Consider the following 23318-nt stretch of genomic DNA (forward strand, 5'->3'; position numbering starts at 1 on the left):
CAGCGGAAGACTAAAGACTACGATATGTGATGACTCCATCTGACTAGATCCCACGCGTATCCAAGTTATACGCTAGCAAGCAATCGCTCACCACCCCGAATGGATCACCACAGATTTTAAAACATTTAAACGGGGTCGATACTAATCACACAATTAATATACATGTCGCAATAAGATAAGCAGGCATGCTTAACTGTAATCACACATACACAACCAACCAACTCCAATCATCTCAATCATCGATCGTCCCTTTGGACCGGCCGCGATGGGGGACCGCGGCCGTTCCCACCTAAGCCCCGCTCATCATACCGAGCGATAACCCCGTCCCATTAATGTGCACATCGCCTTCCGTGGCGGGTTCCACGAAGGGCGAAACTAGGGCGTGAAGCCACTCCCGCAAGTGACTCCACTCAGCCGAGAACGCATCTCGAGAACCATAGGCAACCAATCACAATCACAAAATCAACAATCATCTGAATCTATCAACAGTGTACAATCACAATCACAGCCGTCACAATACAATTACTATATCAAACAATCAATCTTAACACATCAACAATCATCCCATTATGGGACTAATGCGAGTAGAAATCCTACCGGAAAGCAACACAATCATCGACGATCTAGCAAATTGTCTCAAAACCTCTCCTTTACAAATCCTTCTCCTATCACATAATCACATAATCACAATCTAACCATAACAAATCATAAAAACCCCAAATCCCAAAATTAGGGTTTAACCAAATCAAAGGAAAGACAATAAAAGGGTACATAGATCTTACCCTCGACGCAAGGAACTCAACGGTATAAACAACGACAAGAACCGACCGTCTGAACTCCGGAAATTGCTAAGAATGCGATTAGGAAGATGAACTTGTTTGCTTTCTCTCTTAAAAGTAAATTTAGGTTTTGGAAAAGTGATTTGGAAACAATGACGGAAGTGTTTTATACTTTAATCGCATTATTAACAAAACCCGACAAAACAGCCCCAGTAAATGGGGCTACTCGATCGAGTAGCTAAGGTACTCGATCGAGTGCCCCCTTACTCGATCGAGTACCCTAGTTACTCGATCGAGTACCCAACAGGTCAGAAACTATTTTATATCGCAAAACTCCCTTACTCGACAGAGTAAGGCCTACTCGATAGAGTACCCCAAGACTCATAAATACGGAGTATTACAGTTTATGCTTGTTATTCCAAGTAAAGTAAGAACTTTGGGCTTTAACATCCATCAGTTCACAATAATCAACACACACCCTAAAATCTACAATATCATTCCAGTGGACAGGTCTTTTATTCTTTCATGAAGATCTAAGAGATAATTGAAATCCCCACAAACACACCAAGGGCCTCTCTAGGAATCTTTAATTCTTTTAAGCTCTTCCCATAAGTACGGTCTTTCTCTTTCTTCATTAGACCCATACACAACAGAGAAAAGAAATTCATTAGAAGAGGACAGTTCAGTGATTCTTGCAGTGATATGTTGATCAAACATGGACTTAACTTGCACATCAAAGAACTGATTAATCCAAACAAGCCAAACTCTACCACCAGGATGATACTGAATGTTATTCACACCTCTCCATTGTTGGCCAAATACAAACAACACTCAAGTACAATCCTGATCTTTTGTTTTAGTCTCAACTAACCCATATAAGCCTCCTTTATTCTGATAAAGAAATCTCTTTATTTCAACTTGCTTTGTACTCTTATTCATACCATTCACATTCCAACTTTCTATGTTATCCATTAAAATTATCTTCTGGTGGATTGTGCAGTCCCCCATTCATGTGCTTCATAGGGCTAGTAAGCACTTCAGAATAATTACAATAGTTATATAGGAGAGATTTATACAAAATGTTAGGAGTAACAACCTACACTAGGTACATACTAATTACCAAGATACATGGGATATCCTTCCTAATTACAAGCTAACTAATAGAGGAAGAATAGGTAAATTAGGTTAGTCAAGATATGGGACCTAATTATTCTCAACACAAAGTACCCATAGTATTTGTTATGTGCTTGAAATTAGCAACTCTAATTCTCAAATTACTGGTTTATCTTCCATTTAGTCTTACCAATGTAACGTCCATATAGATCAATGAGATACTCCGTTACCACCGGACGGCCCAGGTTCGGTTCTTATCGACACTTGTAATGTGCATTATAATAGTAAAGAGGCACCAATGATGCTTATTAAGGTGATATCTGGAGGAGCCCATGGAGGTTTTGTTTCGAGAAACGGTAAATGATTTCACAATATCGCCAAACGCCTTCTTCGCCCATGTACGGAATATGCAGATCTCGTTAAATTTTGGATTGCTAAAGGAACTATTTGCTTGTAAGTAGGCCTCAAATTTTGGAGATTGGGCGAAATTTCAGAATGTAGGCCCTTAAGCGCACTAAATTACGTTTTCTCAATTATATAAATTTCGTCTCAAGTCGAATTAGGTCAGTTTTGATTCACTGAAGTTCCAAATTTCAAGGAGGTTTGGTCAAGATTTTAACTCGGGTTAACTTTTGCCATTGCCATATCGAATTATAAATCTGTGTGCCTTAACCACTAGGCAGCCCCATAGGTAAAACATTTGCAATCTTAAAACTTTTAAAGGGCTATTTGTAATACCCCCACCTACCCAGCCAAGGTATTTGGGAGCGTTACCATCTCGATTTCCCAAGGCAGTGAATAAGAACTACAATTAGGTAACTCTTTATATAAAATTAACATATTTAAAGAATTATAAATGACTAAATTAATACAAGTGTGAACTATGCATTATACAACTCGTACAACTCGACTAAGGTCTATGTCATTTACCAACTAGGGAACTTGACTCCAAGGTCCGTGTCTCGTCCCGTCTCCCGCGCCACACCAAAGCCAAACTTGTGCTCGAACTGCTCCCCATAAGATCGTAAATATTATATGGATCGACATAGGCCACCCCGTAAATATGTGACAATTTTCACACGGCCAACACACGTCAGTTTAAATAATATAACTACTTAAGACACGATACAAGAATGTAAAGATGCAATATGATAAATGAATGCACAAGACACGACTATACAACAACCACACCAGTACCGGGACATTCCCAGCCGTAACCTACAACCACAGGGACACGCCCACGATATCACACCTCATAAATAGGTACTCGCGACACGCCCGTGGTACCGGGTTTTGAAGCCAACCAGATCCCCTGCCAGACGTCATGTCTCAACCACACAAGCCCCCCCTGTAACTCAAGTCATTAATGTGCACATCCCTCTTGGAGTGAGAAGCTCCAAGAGGGCGACTCAAGCGTAAAACGGTCTCCCAACCGCATTACGTCTCCTCAACAACAATGTATCTGCAACACCCCTATTTATTTAAGAGCCTTTAGCTAGACATTCCCAAATAAATAAAGGTGTCACCATCTTAGTTGCCTGAGGTAGTAAGTATAAAAGACAAACAATACAAAAGTACTTTAAGACAATATGTTATTATAATGCCACAAAAGAGTTTATTACAAATATCCAACAAGATAAATAATTATTATAGAGTACTTAAACAACTCGCAGCGGAATTAAAATAAATAGTGTCTGAATATTAATAAGGTGATGTCTAGACTCAAGTGATTTCGTCTCAAAGCTCCCCTCTAAGCATCCATCACTTCTCACAAGCTAACCGGAAATCAATCTGCTCCCCATTATGGTTCATCACATGTGTTCACGAATGCACAGTCAACCACGAGGTTGAGTAGGATAACCAAACAACAATAACAATAATGATAATACGTTAGCCTGCAACACAATCAACGAACCAAACAAAGGTCATGGTGCTCATACATGCACGGCTCACATACGGCACACATACACACGGCACACACACACACGACACACACACGGCTTGACCGTGCCACATACACGCACCATACGGTGAATTCCAATTCGACACCACACACGGTGTACTGCTCAGGTCCATGGCCCACTCCTAACGCCACCATGCCTGTCTGACCATCATACGCGTACAGGACCACAACACTTACACATTCTCGTGCCTGACCGACCAAACAATCTCAACAACAAGGCCAATCTCAATGCCAATCTCTTTCACAATCAATCAACAACAGATATCCAACCAACAAGATAATAATATGATCATAAGACAATAATGATATCAATATGCTCAAGACAACAATTACGACGATGTTCTCATGACAACAATTACGACGATAATTCATCTTCCAACAATTCTCCAATTACCAATATAGTAAAGTTGAGTAGTTAACGTAGCTCTTAGCAAATCTTCTCAATTAAGCAAATAAATCAAAAAGTCTCTTCAATAAATTCATCACCTAAACAATAATTGAATTAAATATAATTATTAATTAATCTTATTAATAAATTTAAGATGTAAACTACCCAAAACAAATCTCGCAAAATGCCACAACAATCCCCAATCACACGGCCAAACCGACGGTGGTCAACCTGCCGGTCAACAGCCACACGGCCTCGGTCCTCATGGTCATCGGCCTTAATATGGTTCAAGGTCAAACGTAAACAATTGATATTAGATGATTAGATATCTTATCGTAATTAATTATCGCAAGGTGCAAAGCTCCGTCTTAAAGTTGTCACACAAAAGCTCTCCTCACAATTGTATTTGAGTTTTTGAAGAAGAATAATTATAATTGTGAAGTATATGGTTGGTATTTATATAAGTTGATAGGAGAAGTAGGAAGGTTATAAAAAAGTCTCTTTAATAATAAAATAATGAAAATATCTTAAAGCATAGGTAACACCCAAACCAAATACCACCTTCCTTTCTCTTGGTCCCCACCGTGGCCCTACACGGCTCACCACACGGTCCAATAGTGGTCCCCACTCCGTTTTATTTGCTTATTTTATTTTACTTCTTTTCTATTACAACTACAACTTATTACTTATTATTCCACTTAATATTTATTGGGTACTGATTTTCGCAGTACACATTTTACTCATTGTAGTACAATGTTGACGATTATACCCCTCTCATTTCCCCCCTCAATTTCTCTCTCTTAGTTCTCTCTAACTTCCCTTAGTTCTCATCTCTTCTAATTTCTCATCCACTGCGTCGTCAACCACCTTGTACTGTGTCGATAAATTATAAGCATAATACGTAAATAAATTATTTTACCAAATTTACTCCTAGATGTTTACTGTGTCGTAAGTTATTTTCCAATAAAATGTACTATGAAAACATAATGCGTAATATATATTATGAAATCGTACTACATAATTAAATAAGAAAAAAAAAAGAAAAAAAAGAAGAAAAATAAACAAAAACGTCTAACACCTTTAATAACCACCACCACCATTAATAACCCACAACCTTATATTTCTTCTCCATCGCCGGCCATCGGCGCCGGGAACTGCTAAACGCCGGCAACCGGCCCAATACTATCGCCGGCAGCCAGTCACCCTGACCGGTCACCCAGCCACTCCCCCTACAATCGCTTTTCCTCTCCTTCCGTCTTTATCTCACCCCTGACCTTGCGTCCGCACCCTCGCCGGCCACCAAGCCCCTATCTCGTCCCTTTTTCCGGCGAATCCAACCACTTCTTGCCGCTGGCAGCCACCCACTACCACCATCCCTCTTTTATCAATCAATTAGAAACCCTAAATTAAGCATAAAGACTAAATTAATTAAAAATAGCCTTAAATATAGTAAGAATAACATAATTTGATCAATAATAATACGATTAAGGAATTAAATGGCTATTTTACACTTAAATTTTTATTCATAATTGAAAAAATTAGATTGCTTTTGAGAAGAGAAAGAGGTAGCAATTGAGAGATTATGTTTCGATGTTTTTTTGTTCAGGGGTAGGCAAATGGAAAGTATGACACAAAATGTACTGAAATGAGTAAAATATGTACTGCGAAAATAAATTACGTTTTTATTCATCTTATTATTTATTTACGACTACTCACATAAATATAAATATAAGCTATTAATTAAAATACGGAGTATTACAATATCACCACCACAACTCCTCCAACATCCTCCACAATCAAATATAAAACAATATGGGATACAATATGCCAACATATATTTTCGCATGTGCAATAATTATCAACATGCTTCTTTCTCATATGAAATGTATGCCAATTAAGCCAAGTACTCATGTGAACCAACAATCCAAGAGATACCTCAAGACATACTCCCCAATTAACATGTTATAATGTAAACCCCTCCGTTGTCACCATCTAGACCTGTCAAAACTCGAACCGATCCGAAAACCCGACCCGCCCGACCCGTTTTCTAGGGTTACAGACCCAATTTTTATGACCCGCGACCCGTTTGACCCGAACCCGAAATGACCCGTTATTTTAGAGTCGAGACCCGACCCGAACGGGTAGACCCGTTGGGTCAAAGGTAAATCAAGAATTTTATTAAAATACTAATATTTATATATTATATTTGAAAAAATAGTTAAAAAAATATTTTTCTTATTACTTCGAATTAAAAAACAACTAAAATGTTAATTTTATATAACTTTTATAATATTTAATAATAAAATAATTATTAAAAAAACTTTATTTTAATAATTATGTCAATATAATTAATGTAAACGTTGAATATGATTAAAATGTTAATTTTAAATATGATTTACGTTTTTAAAAAATATTTTTTTAATTAAAAAATCGTTTAAAAAAGACGTTAGAAATTTTTTCTTGACCCGTATTCTGACCCTAACCCGACCCGTGACCCGTATAACCCGACCCGTATCCAACCCAACACGTATGACCCGACCCGCCCGACCCGTTTGACAGATCTACCACCATCTACTAAGACACAAACATCCAATTATATGTTATAATGCAAATCCAATGCTATCATATCCTCCTTTTAGCTTCAAGTGTCCATTTCCTAATAGACCTATTGTTTCTTAATTGTAAGGTGCGTGTTGCATTCTCCATTTTTTACGGGCTATGCAGTTAGCAAGACATAAGGGAACATAAGTTAGAAAGCGGGTTCTTAGTTAGTAATAAATATTTAACTACGTCACCAAACAATTACCCCCCGTCAATCCGTCATATGCAGCCATTGAATGCAACCTGATATACAACATAACAACGAATACCAATCCACCCCCAGGAGTGTTTGAGTGTTTTAGTCGTGTGTTACTTTAAAGCTAATAAACTCAAAGTCATGTAAATATATATAACCAATGAGCAGTTTCCTTAAAGAGGATAAGCCTAAATTCTGTAGCATTAAATACTATTAAAGTATAAATTATCTTCGAAATGTAAAGGATCAATTATGTACAGCCGTACAGGAGGAGGTAAAAAATCAATCGTCACAGTCCATAACACACCATCATATAATTCGAGACAAAATTAAAGGTAACTAAATCAAATTAGCCAATGCAACAATGAATTCAAAAACTAAGCTTATAACTGTTTTGGTAAAAATTTACCGAGTTATTAATTTAATTGGTGAGTGATAGTGATTAATCTAATGCCAATTACGGTTTGGATGCAATAATGACAATGAACGAAGAAAAGACGAAATGAAAGAAAATGACACGGATGATTTTTGGTGACACGGAAAACCCGGTGTGAGAACAACCGCGGGGGGAGTCGGAATCCCACCAAATTTGCACTATAATCGAGAGTAAACGCCCAAGTAAGGAAATACAAGATTATTTTTAGCTAGTGAATTATCGCCAAGTGTAGACGGGATTTTTGTGAACTGTCGAGTTGCTTGGGTTGAATTTCGAATGCCTTGAGTGTTGTTCTCCTCGTCCTTATATAGTTGCTGGAATCAGAACAAAGGTTTTTGAGCTGCCTCTGCGTCTATTGCTAAATACCAGGTCAACCCTCTAAAAAATAGGGGTTTGTTTGTTGACTCAGTTCTTTCTCTTATTTGCACGTGAATTTCCTCTTTGGTCCACATTGTGTTTGTTGCTTTTTGATCCCACGGTCCACAATATGCCACCTCAGCGATCCCTCTCTCCCCTCTTCTACCAATTACCGCGTGCCACGTTGCCACCCCTTGCCACTCTTTCTGCCAGTAGAATAATGCCACGTCACAGGTAATAAGTGGTATTTTTTATCCATAACAATTGCCCACAAATTTCCGTTTCAAAATATTTTTTAGGCGGAAATTTCTGTTTGTGATGCGGAGAACTGACGAAGTGTTTGCAGTTGTTTCAACTTTGATAACCTCCCACTTAATGTCCTCAACCGCCACATTCAATCCCCTACTCCCCCATAAACTCCCTTTCTCTCCTTTATATCACATCCCCTCGGTTTCCCAACTCCCTTTCAATTTACAATCACCTCCTAACTTTTCCACTACTGACCCTCAGTTTTCCGGCCGCCGTTCAGGTACTTCATCTTCCTTTCCCCTTTTTTCGACTTTCGTTCCTTGTTTTTCTTTGCTATGTCTCAAAATACCGCTTCTTCGACCTCTGCCGCGGATCCCTTGACGCCGCCTGACCTTTTCCTTTCCGGCGGTGTGCTTTCCTCCAAGCATTCCTGTGATTCCGATTTTACTCCAGAAGATCTAGCTTATATCAAGGAAACGTTTGGTTTTTCTGATGACGTGGTGTTTCATATTCAAACCCCTGGCCAAAAAGCCGACTCTGTGAGGGAGGGGTGGATATGTCTGTATGAGTACGCTTTCCGTCTGGGTCTGAGGTTTCCCTTTCCTCCTCTGATTCAGGAGTTTTTGAACCTGAATTACTTGGCTATCTGCCAAGTAGCTCCGTATACTTGGCGAACTTTGCTTGCTATTAACGCTATGAATAGCCGTTTCGGTTATGAAATCGGTCTCCCGACCTTGCACACTTGTTTTCGGTAAGGTCCCTTAGTTGGGGTCAACTGACCATCCGGGTTCGAAACGGGGAGAAGAATTGCATCATCTTCCCCGTGAAGTCGGATGATAGCAAGTGGTTCACCCGCTTCATTTTCGTGAAAGTGGATACTCTTCCTGCTCCCACTGACTACATTGTCAGCGCCTGGCGGTCAACTAACGGTATTTGCATGCTCTTATTTCTGTGCATTTTTCTTTGGCGCTTATACTTCCTTACTTGGTTCTTTGTGCAGATCTGTGCCACTTGCCCCCATCTCCTGACGAAGTTGCGTGTCTTTCCAAGCTATTTGGTCCACCCCCCGAGCATTGGACTTTTCCCAATCTGGTTCAGGATTCTGCTTCTACGGTGAAGGAGACAGCAGCCGAGGAAAAAGAACAATGTGAATCAATATCGACTGGTGCGTTGTTCTTTTCTTTTTGACTTTGTTCTGTTTCTGGATTTTCGATATTTTCTAGTTTTGACTTGGTTTTCCCTGCTTCCAGGTTCTGCAAAAATTTCACTGGATGACGTTCTGGCTCTAAGAGAGAAGAAGTGTGTCGAGGTTGCTACCAAGCCCGCTAAAAAGAGAAAATCCACCCCTGCCCCTGGTTCTGGACCTCGTCCCAAGAGAAGGTCTGATGTTGCGGGTCAAGCTAAGGAGCAGATTCCCATCGAAGCCACTCCTCTAGCCGTGAGACCTCCAATTCCTGGGCATGGGTTATCTGCTTCTGGGGATCCTTCTATTCCCAAACCTACTTCTGCTTCCGGCCCTGTTCCTACAGCCACGTCTGCTTCTGCTTCAATCCCAGCGTATGGAGCCATTCCTGCTTCTGGAGCTGCTCCTGCTTCTAGGGTTACTTCTACTTCCAAATCTGCTCCTACTACTGGGGTTGTTGCCCTAACACTTCCAGACGACTTTGGCAAGGCTAAATCTGCGCGTAACCTGGGCTTAATGAACCAGCTGCTATTTCCTGCTCTTAGGTCTGCGTTGGACAGCAGAGCTTTGCATGATTTGGTGGATCGTGCAGCTGAGCACTCCTTTGAGGTAAACGGACACTGACTGCTTCAAGCTTTTTTTTTTTTTTTTTTGACACTCTGTTCTGGTGCGACAGTCCTTCCATATGGCTCTGTATCTGCGGGAGAAGGTACCTCTCCTAGAAGCAGAAAATGCTAATTTTCAGAAGCAGATGAAAGCAGCTAATGAGGGCAGGATTAAAATTCAGGCTGATTTAGACAAGTCTCAGAGTCTGCTGTTGGAGGAGGGTGCTCAGAAGTAGAGGTTGCAGAACAGTCTTTCTGCTGCTGAAGGGCGGATTTCTGGCGCTGAAAAGAATGCTGCTGAGGCTGAGGAACGTGCTGCGGAGGCTAGGAAGTCTGCTGTTGATGCTGAGAAACGTGCCTCAGAAGCTGAGAAACGTGCCTCAGAGGCTGAGAAACGTGCTTCTGATGCGGAGGCTCGTGTTTCCCAGATTCAGGAAGAGAAGGCTTCTGAGGTGCAAGTGTTGAAAGAGAAGAATGCTGAGCTCGGGGAGACTTTGGTGAATGCTCTATCCTACGCTGCTCTGGAGACGAAGATTAAGTGCATAAAGGCGTTCCAGAATGGAGAGCATTCGGCTTGGGACTTGGGAGCTGAAGAGGAGAGGCTTGTTGCTGATTTCCCGATGGCTCGAAACTCGGATCGCTAGCCGGCTTGATAGAGCTGGTCTTTCGCCTGCCGATGATGATCCAGTCTTTGAGGAAGAGGTGAATTCCCCGCTCCCGACACTCAGCACCGGTATTTATACGTGGGCTGTGGATCACATTGACATAGATTAGCTTTTTCTGCGTCTGAAAGACTTTTACCATGCTTAGTTAGTTTTTGGCCCTGTGGGGCGTAACATTTCAGTTTTGTTTTGAACAGTTTGATGTATTTTGATCTGGTTCTGGTGCCAGACGTATTTTGCTTTTGAACTTAAGTATTTCTGCTAGATATATCTTTGTGTCATACCGTTTCTGGTGCTTTGGTTTGTACATGCACGTCGTTTGTTTGGTCATCGCTGTTTGAATGCTGGCTAAGGGGTCTAGTATGCCCACTCGTTCAGAGGAGCCAGGCTTGCGTGGATGCTAATGCATCGCGGGAGGCTGGTTGTCCCGGTTGTACGTGCTTAGCCATGGACACACGCCTTCTGTAAAGAATACAGACTCTGCCAGATTAGTTTGCATTTTATTCACTTGGCCATTTGAAAGAAATAAAAAGGGATTCTATACTTAAAACATTCAAAGTGGTTCTGTAACTTAAAATTTATTAGAGTTAAAATACAAATAAGGTTGTTTCAGAACCAGAAATGTTGAACTCAGAAATAACATTTAGAACCAGAAAAATATTCAAAGTCAAAAAAATATTCAGAGATAGAGAAATATTTAGAGATAGAAAAATATTTAGAGATAAAGAAATATTTAGAGATAGAAAATTATTTAGAGATATAAAAATATTTAGAGCCAGGAAATATTTAACGCAATATCTAGAACCTGGCTGAGCTGTATCTGGTAGGCTGAGTACCCAGTTGCTGACCATGCTGGTGACTTAAGTGAAATACTTTTTCAAGTGAGTGATATTCCAGGATCTGGGAACCATTTGCCCTTCCATAGTCATGAGACGGTAGGCTCCATTTCCAACTGTGCTCTCTACTTGGTATGGCCCCTCCCAATTGTAGGCGAATTTTCCCGCTTGTTGGTTCTTGGTATTCTGGAAGACTTTCCTCAGGACCAGATCTCCTACATGCAGGGTTCTTACTTTTACATTCTTGTTATAACTTCTAGCCACAGTATGTCGGTAGGAAGCCATCCTGATCTGGGCACTGGTTCTGAGTTCATCTATCGTGTCCAGACTGCTTGCCATTTCCACCTGATTCCGATCTTCTGTTATGCATCCATATCTGTGGGTTGGGACCCTAACCGGATGGAATGACTGCGTCGCTCGAACACCAGTGAAGGGGTTTGCCCCGTTGCAACCTTGGGTGTGGTTCTGTCAGCCCAGAGAACCAAAGGTAGCTCTTCTGCCCATTTGCCCCCAATCTCCTCTAGCTTCTTTTTCAGATTTTCAACGATACTTATTGCTGGATTCAGCTTGCTCGTTGGACTAGGGGTTCCTAGGAGTAGATTTCTGCAATGAGATATTCCACCTAGCACAAAAAGCTTCTGTCTTATTTCCAATGAATTGGGACCCATTATCACATATAATCTCAGATGGAATGTCAAACCTGCATATGTTATTGTGTTTAATGAAAGATATCACCTGGGTTTCTGTAACCTGAGAGGATGATTCTGCTTCTATCCATTTGGAGAAGTGGTCCGTCATGGCGAGCATATAGACTTTGTTTCCTGGTGCTCTGGGTAATGGTCCCACGATGTCCATTCTCCACTTCATGAAGGGCCACGGTGAGATAATCTGATGCAGAGGCTCTGCTGGCTGGTGGCTAATGTGGGCATGCCTCTGACAAGCGTCACATATTTTTGCGAATTCCATGGCATCTTTGCGTATTGTGGGCCAGAAGTATCCCTGCCTCAGTGCCTTGTTGAACAGGCTTCTGCCCCTGCATGGTTTCCACATTCTCCACTGTGGAGAGCATGCAAAACAGCCTGAGACTCTTCCCGATCCAGGCATCTAAGGTAGGGTCCAGCAAGGGATTTCCTGAACAGAACACCATCAATTAGTATGAATCTGGATGCTCTCATTTTAAAGCTCCTTACCTCCTTTTTATCTCCTGGTAGGACATTATTCTGCAGCCAGTCTAAGTAGGGTTTCCTCCAGTCTGGAGTATTTTCTTCACTGCTAGTGCTGCACACCATTTCTGCTTCTTGCTGAGATTTTAGTGTTGCTGGCTCCAGCACGTGGACAATTGGTATCGTGGAGATGGTTCTGCTTTGAAGGTTGCCCCCGGGGTGGCTAGTGCGTCCTTCGCATTCTCGGTCCCGGGGGATTTGCTTGATGTTGAACGTGGCAAATCTGATTTTCAGCTCCTTTGCTATGTCTAGGTATGCCATCATTCGGGGATCCCTGGCCTCATAACAGTCATTAACATGGTTAACGATAAGCTTAGAATCACTGCAAACCTGGAGGTGTCTGATTTTCAGATCCAGAGCCAGCTTCAGACCTTGGATCAATGCCTCATATTCTGCTTCGTTGTTTGTGGCCTTGAATTCACATCGTACAGCCTGGACTATGAGATCTCCCTAGGGTGACTTGAGGACCAGTCCTACTCCTGCTCCCTTGGCATTGGAGGCTCCGTCCACATGTAGCTCCCATACTTGTTCCCCTTTATCTTCTTCCAGACTCGAGAATGTCCTGTTCTCGCCCGGGTCCGAGAGAGGCTGGCGTAAGTCGACACGAAGTCCGCGAGCCGAGACTTTATGGCCGTACGGGGTTCGAACTTCAAATCGTAACCGCTCAAGTGCACGAACCATTTAGCCATCCTTCCTGAAAATTCTGGTTTTCTCATGATAGTCTTAAGAGGATAATTAGTTATCACAGAAATTGTATGAGACTCGAAGTAGGGACGCAATTTATGGGATGCAGTAACTAGTGCAAGGACAAGTTTTTCTAGTGACGTGTACCTGGTCTCTGCTGGAAGCAAAGGCTTCGATGCGATATCTTTGGATCTTTGTGATCCTTCCTGTTGTCGTACTAATCGCACCGATCGTCGCTATCATGGATCGAGCAGTGCAGGAATAGTGGCTCTCCTGGCTCTGGCTTTGACAGGAGTGGTGGGGTGCTGAGATAACGTTTCAGCTCCTGAAATGCTTTCTCATGCTCTTCCGTTCACTCGAATTTTTGGCTCTTTCTAAGTACATCGTAGAACAGCCTGCATCTGTCCGAGGATCTGGATATGAATGCATTGGGTCGCCACTCTTCGTCGGTATTTGGATGTCTTTCGGTTTCTGTGGTGACTCCAACTGCAGAATTGCTTTGATTTGTTCGGTGCTGGCTTCTATCCCCCTCTGGGTCACCATATACCCCAGAAATTTTCCACTAGATACTCCAAAGGTGCACTTTGTAGGATTCAGCTTCATTTGGTATTTTCTGAGGGTATTGAAAGTTTCTGTCAGGTGTTGGTGGTGTTGCGAAGCCTGCTTCGATTTGACGACCATATCGTCTATGTAAACTTCCATAGTTTGGCCTATTTGCTCTTTAAACATCATGTTTACCAGCCTCTGATAGGTAGATCCGTCATTTTTCAGTCCAAAAGGCATGACATTATAACAGTAGATACCTCGCTCGGATCTGAATGCTGTCTTTTCCTGGTCACTGGGGTGCATCTTTATCTGGTTATATCCGCTCCAGACATCCAGGAATATCAGCATCTCGTGCCTTGCAGTAGCATCCACCATGGCATCTATGTGTGGTAGTGGAAATGGATCCTTTGGGCAAGCTTTATTTAAATCCGTGAAATCGACGTAGACCCTCCACTTCCCATTCTTCTTCGGAACCACCACCACATTAGACAACCATTCTGGATATTTTACTTCTCGAATTTTTCCTGCAGCAAGCAGGTTATCTACTTCTTGGTTTATGACCTGGTTCCTTTCAGAAGCAAATTTTCTTCTTTTCTGCTGCACAGGTTTATAGCTTGGATCCACACTTAACTTGTGAGTTATCACACTTGGGTCTATCCCTATCATATCATCATGTGACCTAGCAAAGCAATCTATGTTAGTTCTCAATAATCGAACGAGTTCTTCATGAATGTTACCTGTACATTCAGATCCAATGAGCACAGTTCGCTCTGGGTGCAGTGCGTCCAGGTTGACTTCGTCTAGTTCTGCCTGCTGGGGCTCAATATACACTACTACAAATTTAGGCAACTACAACGCCCCTTTAACAACGATTATTCACGAAAATCACAATAGACGTTGTAGAATGTATGGCGCGAATTTTACTAAAATCAATTACAACGGGTATGGTTATAAAAACCGTTGTTATTATTTTTAACAACGGGTCACACATGCGGAACCGTTGTTAATAATTTGGCGCAAAATTGGCGCAAAGTTAGTGAAAAGTAATCACAACGGTTACTTAAGAAACCCGTTGTTAAAACATATTTGACAACGGGTGTTTTTTACAACCGTTGTTAAAACATATTTCACAACGGTTGTTGTTTAATAACCGTTGTCAATACCTTCCATACTATAAACCACACAAACAAGTCTGCTGCGACCCACAAAACACAACCCTTAATACACAAACACAAACACAAAGAGACAAACAAACACAAAACACATATACACTCTCTTTCTCTCTTTCTCTATTTCTCTCTTTCTCATCGTCGCTTTATCTTCTCGCCGTCACTGTGATTTCATCGTCTATTACGTTCGGTATTTATCAGGTAAATCTCGCCAAATCCTTTGTTAGTTTCATCGTCATTATTTTCTTTTTCTATTTATTTCTTTTGCATATATGTGTTTTTATCGACCACTATGTTATTTGTTTAAGTATTGTTCGCATAATTAGTTACTAAAACAATGAAGAAGCAAGATGAAGAAGTAAGATAAACATAATTAATATATATATATATATATATATATATATATATATATATATATATTTATAAATACATAAATTAAAAAAAAAAAATTACATATGTAAAAATGCAATTCTTATATTTTCATGGAGGATCTTATTGTGCTCTATCGTATCCATCCTCTCCTCCTTGGCTATTTGAGGTTCCGTTCGCATTGCTATATCGTCATATAGCCGCTATTTCGCCGCTCCGTCAAGCCATCTTCTTTGGCGTGCTTGATGCGGATCGAGCTTCCGCAAGGTAGCTCTGAAACTTTCCTCAATATGGAGGAACCGGCGGATGAAGTTGTTGTTGTTCTCGATCATGGTAAGAGTCTTTAGGATGAAATCATTCATTTTGTTAGAGTTTTTTGAGTTTGATTTGAAAGATTAAGTAGAGTTTGTTTTATGATTAGAGTTTGGAGATGAATATATGAGATAATGGAAATGTTAGTTGAGATATGCAATGTATTTATACTAAGCAATGTGTGGGTTGAGTTAATTGCTTTTTAATTAATAAATATGTTAGGAAGTTGTGCCATAATCATCATCATATCTCTCAATAATCTTTGCTTCAAATCCTATTACTAACCCTTCTCATTCCATATTATCCGTTCATATGTACAAAGTGATGTCGGTAATAATGCATGCATCGAATTCTAACAGCCGTAATTATGCATGCATCTAGTAATATTTAATTTAATTTTTTTATTTTTTAAGAACAAACAACAACGGTTATTTTATAACAACCCGTTGTCTTTAGTTATAACAACGGTTTTGTATATTAAAACCCGTTGTTATAACTTTCCCCCAAAATTGAGTCACACTTTCCACAACGGGTTTTAATACATAAAGCGTGGTTAATAGTTTTAACAACGGTTTCCTTAAGTAAGCCAACCGTTGTTAAAACCTTCTACAACGGACGCTTTAACAACGTCCGCTTTTTTATATAACAACGGTTTTTGACCGTTGTTATAGCCTGTATCTGTAGTAGTGATATTCGTCCTGGATGCACTGGCTCTGTAATTGCTATGCCGGTGGGCTAGTTGTTGACTTCAGAGCCACTTTATAGCAATCCTTAGCTTCTTCCTGGTCCCCACGTATCTCTTGCACCCCCAAGGCGTTGGAAACTTCAGACACTGGTGGTATGTTGAGGGGATTGCTTTCATCTCGTGGATCTAGGGCCTGCCAAGGATCACATTGTAAGTAGAGTCCGTCAATAACCAGATACCTTACCTGCTTGTTTACACCTCCGACATAGGTTGGGATGATGATTTCTCCTAGGGAGTGCTTTGTTTCGCCACTGAAACCAACCAAGGGCACCGCCTTCTTTGCTAGATCTTTCTCGGTGAATCCCATGCCTTTGAGTTTCTCTAGCATGATCAAGTTGACGGAGCTTCCGGTGTCCACTAAGATCTTTCTCACCTCGCAATTTCCTATAGGAAGCGTGATGATTAAAGCATCATGGTGCTGTTCTGGAGCAGACCATGCGTCTGTTTCGTCAAAGGTGACTGACGGCAGATTCTGGCGGTTAATCCTGCAGGAGCTTTCTGGTCTGTCTCCTTTAGTTCTGGTTGCGTGCCTCTTTGCTGCTGAATATGTCAGCCCACACAGCTCTGATCCACCTGTAATAACATTCACAGTTCTAGTGCATTGAGGAGGAGGAGATGGCAGAACCTGATCTGCCGAGTTCACTCTAGTTTTGTTTCTAGGTAGGAGGTGATCTAGGTTTCCTTGATCATAGTGGAATTTGACTTCCTTTCTGAGGGAGTGGCATTCATCGGTGTCGTGGGTGTTGCTGCCGTGGAATTCACACTTCTTGCCTGTGTCCTTTCTACTGCTGGGGTTTCCTTCTGGAAGTTTTGGCCATCTGACTCTGCATCCTAGCTCCTTCAAGGCTTTGAATAGTCCTGCAATATTGGTAGTAAAACCATACTCACTTACTTTCGGAGGCAGATCTGCTTCGCTCTTTCCTTCAGAATTTCCAGAAACTCTATTCACGCTTCTGCTGTAGGGTTTGGGCCTTTCACTCCTCTTTTCTACTGGAGCTTTTCTGGATACTGGGTCTGAATCATAGATACCTCTAATTGGTGCGGAGTCTTCCTCCAATCTCATGACAGCAATTGCCTTTGTCTGTACTTCCTCAAAGGTAGTGCAAGGGTGCTTCGTCAGATCCTTGTAAAGATCTGAATCCTGGCGCAGTCCTCGACGGAAGGCTTGTATAGCGGTTGCTATATCACATCTTGGGATAGACACCTTCTTCTTGTTAAACCTATTCAAGTAATCACGGGTGGACTCCTCGAACTCTTGCACTATCCAGGTAAAGTCGTTTGATGCCTTCTCCGCTTTCTGCTTCTTTGCGGGCTATTTGGTTGAAGGCATTGACTAGGTTGGCGAAGCTAGATATGCTTTTGTTCGGCAGGCCGACGAACCACTGCAGGGCTGCTCCTGACAGGGTTTATCTGAATCCTTTGCACATGCAAGCTTCCTTTAGAGATCCAGTTGCAGTTATCACCATCATTTTTTGTTTGTAGTGGTTGATATGGCAAGTGGATCCGTGGTTCCATCATAGAGCGTCATGGCTGGAGGCACACATCCTTTAGGAACACCAATTAGGGCTATGTCATCCACGAATGGGGAGTCTGCATAGCTGTCTCTGGCTGCTTTCTCCAACGGACGGGCTACGCCTGGTATCCTATACAATAGCTCCCTCAGCTCCTGGTATTGCTGCTCCAGCGAATTACTTGCTCCTGCAAGAGGGTTAAGCAGCGGAAAAAGAACCAGTAGGTGTACCTCCTAGCCAAGGCGCTCAGAAAATTGGCAGTCTTTGGATGATTTGGTTCTTGGTGTTGCGATTATGGATCAGGCTGCCATCCTGGTGTCTGCTTGTAATCCTCCGATCCGGCCTCCTTTGGTGTCTTGGTTGCGAGGATGGAATTCTTTGCGTGATGACAGGTCCAGATTGTCATCCTGATGTCTGGTGTGCGGGGGTACCTGAAAAGGGTGGAAGGTCAGATCGTGATGGGGTGCTAAACAAAGCATTACCTGTTGTCTGCTGCAGACTGGGTGGATTATCAAATGACAGGCATCCCAATCCTCTGGGCTCAATTGGTTCGCTGGGTGCTACTCCTGTAAGGTCCAGTCTGGTGACTAGTTCTGATGGAATTGATCGACCCGATCTTCCACCGGGTTACAGTCGGAGCCTCGGTGCTAATCTTGGTTTTTTGGATCTGCTATCACGATCGAGCAATCGGGTTCGGTTGTCCTTCCTTAGATCCTCAACGGCCCGACGCAGTGTCCATCACGAATCATCACTGCGTCGGATCGGCGGAGATCCTCGCCGGAGAACTTCTCGCGCTTGAGCCTTCTGGTCCAGCACGGATACGACTTCACCTCTGCTCGGGAAATTTTGCTTTCCTAGTGTATTTGGATTGACTGGATGCACCTGCTGCCTTTGGAATCTACGGTGGCTTCTGAGGCTGGGGCATGGCTCTGGTCGACATCTTGTGGGGATCATCTAGGCCGACGGGGATGCATCAACGATCCTGCGGATGCAGAAGTAAGTCCTGCTCCAAAAGACAGGGCTGACATGCTCTGGCTGTTGGAAGGATTTTGGCTGGTTCCGGACATTGTGACGGCTGGTTTGGTTTTGCGAGGTTTGGCTATAGAAAATGATCACTATGCCCCACGGTGGGCACCAAACTGTTTTGGTAAAAATTTATCGAGTTATTAATTTAATTGGTGAGTGATAGTGATTAATCTAATGCCAATTACGGTTTGGATGCAATAATGACAATGAACGAAGAAAAGACGAAATGAAAGAAAATGACACGGAGGATTTTTGGTGACGCGGAAAACTCGGTGTGGGAACAATCGCGGGGGAGTCGGAATCCCACCAAATTTGCACTATAATCGAGAGTAAACGCCCAAGTAAGAAAATACAAGATTGATTTTTAACTAGTGAATTATCGCCAAGTGTAGACGGGATTTTTGTGACCTGTCGAGTTGCTTGGGTTGAATTTCGAATGCCTTGAGTGTTGCTCTCCTCGTCCTTATATAGTTGCTGGAATCAGAACTAGGGTTTTTGAGCTGCATCTGCGTTGTTGCTAAATACCAGGTCAACCCTCTAAAAAATAGGGGTTTGTTTGTTGACTCAGTTCCTTCTCTTATTTGCACGTGAATTTCCTCTTTGGTCCACATTGTGTTTGTTGCTTTTTGATCCCACGGTCCACAATATGCCACATCAGCGATCCCTCTCTCCCCTCTTCTACCAATTACCGCGTGCCACGTTGCCACCCATTGCCACTCTTTCTGCCAGTAGAATAATGTCACATCACAGGTGATAAGTGGTATTTTTATCCATAACAATAACGTATACATACAACGTAATTGGTCATAGAGTAAACAATGATGATAACAATACCAATAATTTTAGACGGAAGTTGAGAAAAGAAAAAAAACATGTAAATGAATTAAACTAAATATAAGGAGTTGATGCTAAACCACACAAATGTCCATATTTTGTGGAGCCGCAAAATTGTATTGGTAAACTAAATGGGAGTAATCTTAATCAAAACAGAGTAATTCAAAATGGAGCATGGATATAAAATCATAGCACAGAATATTCCGTTACCAGTATTATTGATTTATAGAACAACCTAACTTTACATAAACACAAACTACTCATTAATAAAGTATAACGTCCGATAACGTAGAGCCAGAGATCAAGAAAATACCTTCCGACCACAGTAATAGTTGATGGGTGAAGTAATAGTACGCTAATCAATGATTTGTTGCCATAAGTAGCTATGATTTAGAGGGGAAATGTATGAATATCAAGAGGCAAAATCCTCCATCAAGTTGATGGTGAAATAATAGTAAGCTAAACAATGCATTGAAATGGTAATTAAGGTGTAACGTGTAAGATGTAATAATGGTGATTTGGGTCATTGAATCCGGGATGAATAATTGAATGTACCGTTTTTTTTTGTTAGGGGGAGATGGATGGTGATTAAGAGAATAAGGAATGGTAAAAGTTAGTTGTGTTTATTGCCGCTAGATTTTGTTGAATGCTCTAAGGAGTGTTTTTTATGCTGTTTAGAAGCATCTAACTATGCTATGTCGCATTTCTTATCACTTTTCAATTAACCTTTTTACTAGTTTTTGAACCCGTGCACTGCATAGATGGTAGCGAAAAGTTTTATTAAAAGTAAAACTTGCGGTGGATTTAGAAAATAACTAAATTTTAGGAATATATTGTCTATACTCTACCCATACATTCTTGATGAATGTGTGTTGCTTAGTTTTATTCGAAGTATTCTACTTTATTTTCCTCAACTTTCCAACTTATGAGAGGTTGAATTGAAAAAAATGGAGATAAAATAATTATTACTCCCTCCGTATCAGACCAAAGGTAACACTTACTATAAACGGGCGTACCACCCCAAAGGTAATATTCCTTATTTGGCCCACAATATTACCAAGTTATCCTTATACCCATTTGATATTTACAGAAAATGTCATTACATACCCCACCAACCAATCCACAATTAAACCCACAATTACATACCCCACCTATTTTTACCCTCTTTTCCCTTACTTTTTCCACTTTTTCTTAAATACTCCAATTTTCTCTACGTTACCTTTGGTGTGGTACGGAGGAAGTATTATTATAGATTTTATAAGCTGTTTACTTACGCAATAAGCAATTAATTTTACTCATTATTGTAAACTTTTTTTTTATCATATTACCCCACTTATTTGTCATCCTCTCAATTCTCTACCTTCTCTCCCATTTCCTCTCTCACAGCCACCATCGTCAGACATCTGAGCAACATGCACCATTATTATCACTAACCGACAGCCTCGAAACCCACCAGTAAAGCCTCTGCAGTGGTGACCACACCCAACACCTCAGACGTCAGCCGCCACATACCTAACCACCACCCTACAAACCATACCTGTCCTCCAACTACATATCCCCACTACATACCATATCCCCTCTTTGCCCCCCCCCCCCCCCCCCCCCAATTCCCTACGTCTCGTACCTCCAGCATAACCATAATCTCGGCCCTACTCTATGCGTGACCTCCAGCTCTTCTCGTAACGTTATGCGACTCCCCACCCATCGCGACCCCTCATCTATCACGACCTCCCACCATCAACATACACCACCCATTCATTCGCTTTTCAAGTCTCGAAATACTAAATTTTTTATTTCTTTTATTTTATTTAGTGAGTCATGTTAAAAATGCGCCTCTCAATATTATAAATCTTTTTGTCATGCAACACAACTAATTGAGACAATAAAATTAAAATGGATAAAATAAATTTAAGTTAAATATATTTTCAAGATAGAAAATATATAAAAGACATGATCAATTTTCAAAAGTCTTACTTTGAAATTGATCGGTCAAAACTTTACTGAACCCGATCGGCCAGTTTTATTAAGGTCTATTCCCGTAAAACTTGACCCCAAACCCATAGTTGAAAACTACCCAAACTCAAAATGATTCAGTAATTTAAAGCCAACCGAGAAAACCTATTATCGAGCCGAAGATAAATTTATGGTCAATATAGTTTCAAAACAAATAAAATGAAAAATTGAAATGACGACCCCGCCCATACTCGAAGAATGCTCGATCAGAATTAAGCAGTATCTGAAATGAAGTAAAATACATCAACGAGTGTAAATATTAGTATATTACGTCCCACATTGCATTTTGAATTTACTTTAGACAGACTGATCCATAGTGTATCAGTTTCCTTTGTACTTTAAACACTCACCGGTACTTCTTCCTATTCTCTAAGATCTTCCACATTTCCTAAAACGGCAAATTCACAAAGATCTTCCACTTTTCTTAATTGTCTATCTATTATGGTTATAATAAGTTATGACTCCATATTCTCTCTCTCTCTCTCTCTTACTTTCATTTACATTCACATATCATCACACCACTAAATTTTACCCAAAAAGTAATGTAGAAAAATATAGCTAATAAGAGGGAGTATGTTGTTACGTCAAATTGTATTCTAGGTTTATAAAAATTACGGGGTACGTAAAATATACTACATTCATTAAAGTAGAAGGAAAACGGATACACTATGAGTTGTTTAGAGTGCATTCAACTCGAAATTTTGTCCGTGATTTGTGATATGTGATTTTTAGTTTATTGTCCATTCTATATGGAATGTTGGACGTAAATACTTAATTAGTGATGAAAGTCAACCAATTTATACAATCATCTGCTCACTACTATAAATCCAGGCAACCACAACGGCTCTTTAACAACGCCTATTCACGAAAATCACCAAAAGACGTTGTAGAATGGATTGCGCGAAATTTTACTAAACTTAATTACAACGGTTATGTGTTGTTAACCGTTGTTATTGATTTTAACAACGGGTCAAACTTTCACAACCGTTGTTAATATAAAAACTAATAACAAAAGTTTACTCTGTAATAAATTATAGCTGTTGTTAATAATTTGGCGCAAAATTAGTGAAACGTAATTACAACGGTTATATTAGTACCCGTTGTTATTAGGTTTTAACAACGGTTGTAGACGCAATAACCGTTGTTATTGAAGTTATGAAGATCTAAAGAACAAACACCACGTGTCAGATCGCTTTATTTCGCTATACGCTACAATACACAAACACAAGCTAATCTTTGCTACACAAATATCATCCTTCATTCCTCCCTGATCGTCTCTCTCTGTGTTCATCTCCGTCACTGTTATCACCGTCATCTCACCCTCATCGTGTTTATCAATCAGGTATATATGTTTCTTATTAACTATTTCTTATTAAGATTTTCAAACTATATATATATATATATATATATATATATATATATATATATATATATATATATATATATATATATATATATATATATATATATATATATATATATATATATATTTGGGATCCAGTGAGAACCACCTACATA

At 40.7% G+C, this 23318-nt stretch overlaps 1 protein-coding gene across 1 annotated transcript; it reads right to left on the bottom strand.

Moving 5' to 3' along the window:
• Window positions 1–16393: 16393 nt before the first annotated feature.
• On the bottom strand, window positions 16394–18994 carry LOC141640378 (uncharacterized). The gene is made up of 3 exons (XM_074449183.1): window positions 18892–18994; window positions 17957–18114; window positions 16394–17728 (listed from the first exon to the last, which is right to left on the bottom strand). Exons 1-3 carry the CDS (start codon window positions 18992–18994, stop codon window positions 16394–16396), a joined length of 1596 nt encoding a protein of 531 aa, XP_074305284.1.
• Window positions 18995–23318: the final 4324 nt, after the last annotated feature.

The sequence above is a fragment of the Silene latifolia genome, unplaced genomic scaffold, assembly GCF_048544455.1.
Source record: "Silene latifolia isolate original U9 population unplaced genomic scaffold, ASM4854445v1 scaffold_79, whole genome shotgun sequence".
NCBI lineage: Eukaryota > Viridiplantae > Streptophyta > Magnoliopsida > Caryophyllales > Caryophyllaceae > Silene > Silene latifolia.

Excerpts from the sequence above, each read along its gene's own strand:
- LOC141640378 (XM_074449183.1), bottom strand. The coding sequence starts at position 18,994 with ATGTCCGGAACCAGCCAAAATCCTTCCAACAGCCAGAGCATGTCAGCC. Across the intron at positions 18,115-18,891 it reads AGGATCGTTGATGCATCCCC|GAGCAAGTAATTCGCTGGAG; the intron begins GTCGGCCTAGAT and ends ACCCTCTTGCAG. Across the intron at positions 17,729-17,956 it reads TTGGTGTTCCTAAAGGATGT|CCCGCAAAGAAGCAGAAAGC; the intron begins GTGCCTCCAGCC and ends TCAACCAAATAG.